At 35.0% G+C, this 5,915-nt stretch overlaps 1 protein-coding gene across 1 annotated transcript; it reads right to left on the reverse strand.

The window, feature by feature from the left end:
- Positions 1-5,450: 5,450 nt before the first annotated feature.
- LOC145260714 (uncharacterized) lies at positions 5,451-5,915 on the reverse strand. The gene has a single exon (XM_080119101.1). It carries the CDS (start codon positions 5,913-5,915, stop codon positions 5,451-5,453), a length of 465 nt encoding a protein of 154 aa, XP_079975227.1.

Raw genomic sequence — 5,915 nt, forward strand, 5'->3', positions numbered from 1 at the left:
AAAATGCTGTAAATCTGTAGGTGTATCAGAATTTTTGTAGGAATTTTTGACACCCCTAACACGAAACTACAAATAAAATATAAAAAAACTCGTAATTTCTCTTTTAAAGGTGGGTTGGTTATTTTCTTTATGGATTATACTTCCAAAATAAACTATTAAAGTTGTATAAAAAGTAATAGAAATATTTTTTTAAAATAGTAATGAAATTAATTGAATGTTACGAGTTCAGTATTTTTCAATTTTTAAACTTTAAAAATCTATCAAAATGTTTCTATTGATTCTATTTTTACGATATTTTCAGGGTCAATGTGAAATTTTATGCTCTTTCCAATAAACCGAATATATTTTAGACAAACGTTTTTTTTTTTAATTCACGCCCCCACCCCATTTTCAAATGTCTATTAAAAAGTAAATAATTAATTTATGTACCAAAGTTTTATATATCACAAATTGAAGATAAAAGATCAATAAATAATATATTCAAATTTAAAACAAAAAGTGTTTTTTAGAAATTTACCTGTAAAGTCCAAAGTTTAAAACCTTTTTTTTAAAAAAAAAACACTTTTTTTCTTTTTTTTTTTATGAAACCTTGGTCCTTGCTCCTTTAATTGAAAAAAAAATTAGAGCTTTAATTACATTTTTCGAGGAGTTATAAGCTTCGAAAGATAGCGGGTGGAATTATTTGATAGTTTTCACAAAATTTCTGACACTGCTAGTAAATCTGTCTGATACTTACTTCTGTAATTTACAGACCATGCTATTTTAAGGTAGGATTCTCAAGTTAAATTCAGTTTTTGCAGTTTATTTATTAAATTGTTAGATGAAAGTACAGAATAGTTAACAAAGCACCTCTCACCATGTTAAGAATGCGTTTCTAAGCAATAATCGTATTATTTCAGCATTGTCTATAAACTGTAGAAGTACCCTGGTCTTTTAGTCAAGGATTAAATTTGCCAAATTCTTAAAAAAAAAAAAAAAAAAACGAAATTTATTCTGGTGATGCTACAGGATGTGTGTTGCGATTTAACTGACGTTGGGAGGACACCAATCTCTAGGATGGTTTTTTGGGACCCTTAAGGATAAATGAAGTCGTCAATTTATAGAAAGAGTTACCAATTTACATCCTGAAATAAATTCAGGAAAAGAAGGCACTCGATAAAAAACACTCACTGAGTTTATATAAAATAAACATTTATTTAGATGTTAAAAATATTAAAATAAAGTGTTCAACATAAGTGTTTTCTTGTGTTTGAATGATTATTGGTGTGCGGATTTTGTGTGTATGGTACAAGGCTTGAAAGTACTGATTTTTATGATAGGTGTGCCGCATGAGGACTTGGAGTCAATATAGGCTATTTTCTGATGGAAACCGTCTCTAATCCATACAAACAAATATAGTGGTGCAGATTGCTGAAACAATCTTTCACTTGGTAATACAGGCACCAAAATTGAAATTTATCAGGTTTGCTTCTGCAGCCATCTTGAAAACTGGTAGCCATCTTGAATTCTCTGATGGCTAACGTTCTTTTTTTTAAATGTATGTTCTGCATGTCATTTGTGCCAATTTTGGTGCTTGTATCACTACGTCAAAGATTCTTATAGAATATTGAGATAACCTGCCCCACTAATACGTGTGTGTGTGCATGTGTCTGCATCTGTTCCTATTGTAAGAACAGTGGTTTGGAATACAAATGTTTAAATAGAGGTTTGAGTTCTTGTTGGATATGGTGAATTTCCATGATGCGTATTGATTCATCTGCATCCCACGTAAAACCATGATGGGTGTTTTAACATCTCACAAAGACGGTGTTTCCTCGAACATGTGCTGCACTTGAGAATTTGGAGAGAAACTGGTTTAATTTTGGCAGGTAAATGGCCTTATAGTGCCCACCTATTGCTTCGGGACTGATCACCGTATTCATATGCAAGGGGGCATAACATAGTTCCTTTTCTTTTATATGTGTGTGTGTGGTTATATCACAACATCATGTTTCTACGCATTCTAAAGTGGTGATCGCTGTGAAATGTTCCAGCCTGTCATTTGTTCTGGCCAGATGTAGTGGGTCACTATAATGCCAGATGGCGAACAAAATATTTGATTACTAGGAGAAATTCTGGAATTTTTAAATCGTGTTTATAGAGAATGTGGGATGCACTTTTAATAAATTAATAACAAAAACATAGTATGGAATAAAAAAAACAACAACAAAAAAAAAACTCTTTTTAAACAACAAAAAAAAGGTTTATTTCAGTGGCAGAAAGTTGGACAGTGTCCGGGTGAGGAAAAGTTGAAAGTTCTTAGGGCTGTCGAAGGTCGACCAACAGTTAACTTTAGTTGAAGATCGTCTATGCTGCAGGGTCAAGTGGATGAGAATAGAAGACAGAGAAAAGAGGTCTTTCTTTGATGCTTGCGCGGTTCTCTCTGCTGACTGGCGATGATTCTGAAAGGGGCTAAAGAAATTCTTTAGGGGACAAGTGGAATCCATGCACTCTGCGAACTGATTGGTTAGTGTATGACTGGATCGCTTAGCAGGGAAATTGATTCGCAATAGAAAATTTATTATTTTATTTATGACTGTTACATGTTAAAACATAAAACTAATTAAAAATAAAAATAACTAAAACATAATCTCTTCTTAAAGCTTCGCCACATGATTGAGAACAGAATTTCTTCATAGTCAACACGTGTGAATTAGCATTTGAAAGGACTGAATTTATCAGGGGGGGGGGGTTGCCAAAGCATAACCTTTACATACTTATATTACTTTGATCTCTCTGCAAAGGAAAAACATATACGAAGTGCCTTCAATAAGTTTCCAGACTTTTTTTGTACAAGCATTTAAAATTGTAGACTCTTAAAAATTTATATTATTGCTATACATCTTATGAGATGGCTGACCAGTTTTTATGATTTCAGATTCAAATGAACAGCTACAGCAGAAATTGGAATACACCCCACTAAAGCCTGGTGGTCACAGTTGGTGAATTTAAAAAATGTAATCTTAACATAAGGACACTTTCGAAGAACGATATGCAATAAAATTCTATTTTAAACTTAGAAAAAATGCCACAGAAACTTATGGAATGCTTCATACTGCTTTTGGACTATCTTGCATGAATTGAGTATCAGTTTTTGGAGTGATATAAGAGATACAAAGAAGACAGGGAGTCTGTGAGAGATGATGAGTGGTGTAGGAGGAGTAAGGAAATTAGAACACCAGAGTTGATTGGTCAGATAAAGACTTTCATGGATAATAACCGCCGTGTGTCTATAGACAATAAGTGCACGGTTTGATGTCAGTGTGGGAACTGTACACACAATTATTTGTGAGGAACTGAAGATGCGGAAGATTTATGCAAAGTTTTTCTCAAGGTTGTTCCATCCTCGTCACAAACCATTTGACCAAATTGGGTATCAACACAGTTCCTCATGCTCCCTACAGTCCAGAACTTGCTCCTTGTGACTTTTGGTTATTCCCTAAGCTCAAGGAAAACCTTAGAGGCTCGTTATGAGACAATTGCGGAGATGAAAGGGGCTGTGGCGAGTGTCATTGATACGTTCACACAAGAGGCCTTCCAGAAATTGTTGGAATGGTAGAACATATGCATTGTAGCCAGAGGAGATTATTTTCAAGGCGACTAGTTTCATGTGTGTACCATCGATAAATGTGCGCATACGAAAAAAGTCTGAAAACTTATTGAACGTACCTCGCATGTAGAACTCAACACGATGGAGACACAAAATAAAGAGAAAATACACGCATTTTCTTTACACGTTGACAAAAATAACAAAGTCAAGTCACATAACAGAGCAAACAATGAAAGGGTTTTACTCTTGTGGCAATCTCTACCATACGAGATAGGTATAGAGTTTTGTATTTACCCATGTGGAATTCGGCCTAGCACGTTTTTTGCCTCCTGATGTCTTGGCTTTTTTGTCCAGGGGAAGTAATCCACTGGTGTCTTGGCTTTTTTGTCCAGGGGAAGTAATCCACTGGTGTCTTGGCTTTTTTGTCCAGGGGAAGTAATCCACTGGTGTCTTGGCTTTTTTTGTCCAGGGGAAGTAATCCACTGGTGTCTTAGTAAGCAGTGTTCTCCTCCATTATTCTTCTACACCAAACTTTCACGAAAAAGACTTGTTTAACTGAAACCACTATCAATTTTTTCCCCCATTCTTTATCTGTGGATTCCATGAACAAGACTTATTTCTTAGAGCTGCACATTGTGGAACTCTGTCCTTTTTGCTTGCTTTCCACCTGACTACAATATAGGTGTTTTCAAGTCCAACATAAACAAGTTCTTGATGAGCCATTCCTTTTAAGTAATCCAATTTATCAAATTTTTACTACTAACGATTACTACGATATGGTCCCATTGACTACCATACACTCATGAATTCTTATCCTTGAGTGGTTTCTAAGCCTTTGTGAAAAAAAAAAAAAACTTGCATTATTTTGAATTATTCAGACTACTGTTCTCATCTTGAGTGTTATTCTCACACCGTTTCAGTCCAAATAAACTACAACCTTCTTCAGATGTATCGTGTCGAATTCGGGAATCTTTCTAACTTGGGAATCTGCACAGAATTCAGAACATGGCGTAATTAATGGATAAAGTACTAAATAAAACTCAGTTCTAAGTGGCATTCTTTTGGAAGTTGAAGGGTCAACCCTCAGTGTGAGTAATACTAAGAATATAATTGCAAATTACTTAAGATTTCTACTTGGTCATGGCTGACAAAATGAAATCATGTTACCCCAGTTTATTAAATAAGGCGTTCATTAATTCTGTGTAAGTTCCAAGTTCGACAGAAAGATTCCCTCGTTTGACAAGATACACCTAAAAAAAGGTTGGAGATTACATCAACCGAAACATTCTGCTAATATCATTCAAGATGAGAATAATAGTCTGAATTATCACTCCTCATCTCAAAAATTCAGAAACATTACATATTTTTACTGTATTCTTAATATCATTAATAATATGTCAATATTCGCCATCCAATACTTGCAGCTTCTCATGAGGGTTTTTATTCTTGACATTCCAAGGAAATATTTTCAGCATTCTCTTTTCTGATTCTGTATGTAGAACTACTCGATCGCCATAATAACTAATTCCTTACAGACTGAATAACCCTCCAACATTTTTCAGTCTTTTCTTTTATCTTTTTTCGTTTTTATAAAGTCATTTAACAGCTGGATTTCAGAAAGGCTTTCTTTCGACTGTAAGGTAAACTTCAGGTAAAAAAAACACAGATGTGTGTGGAGGGACAATTCAAATAGACTGTATCCAAAATTTCAAAGATTTGTGTTAAAAACAATATATTAACACTATAAAATATAAATAAATAAACTAAAACATAAATTATCTGAACATTTGGATTAATTGGACTACTGTTTTCAACTTGAGCATGATTTCCATATTTCAGTCAATGTAACCTCCAACCTTCTTCAGGAGGTGAAGCCAAATATGAGTGTTGTGTAGCGGAAGCAGCGCAAACGCTTACCCTCCCTGAGGAAGAAACAAAACCGATTCCGGTCTGCCTCCAACTTGAGCCAAATCATTAAGAACACTCGGCGGATGTCTGCCAAAAGGATGTATTGGTTGGCTCTAAATGCCAAGAGCAATTTCAAAATGTTCCCAGTTAAGTTGACCCCAGAATATGCTGCTTTGTTCAGAGACAGTCCACCTCCCGTCTTCAAACTGCAGTTGAAGACGGGTCTAATCTTCATCGTCACCATAGGATAAGTTTTATAGACAGGTCGATGTGGTATCCACACATACTGGTCAAACTCCTGCGGGGAGACAAAAATTTCTTCAATGATGCTGTCTCTTTGCTGCTGCCAGAACGCCTCCAAATACTCAGCGTATCTGTTTTTTGTAATCAGATCCGCAGAAATCGGTCCAGGACACAT

Source organism: Euprymna scolopes, chromosome 3, assembly GCF_053919585.1.
Source record: "Euprymna scolopes isolate OS-2025 chromosome 3, ASM5391958v1, whole genome shotgun sequence".
NCBI lineage: Eukaryota > Metazoa > Mollusca > Cephalopoda > Sepiida > Sepiolidae > Euprymna > Euprymna scolopes.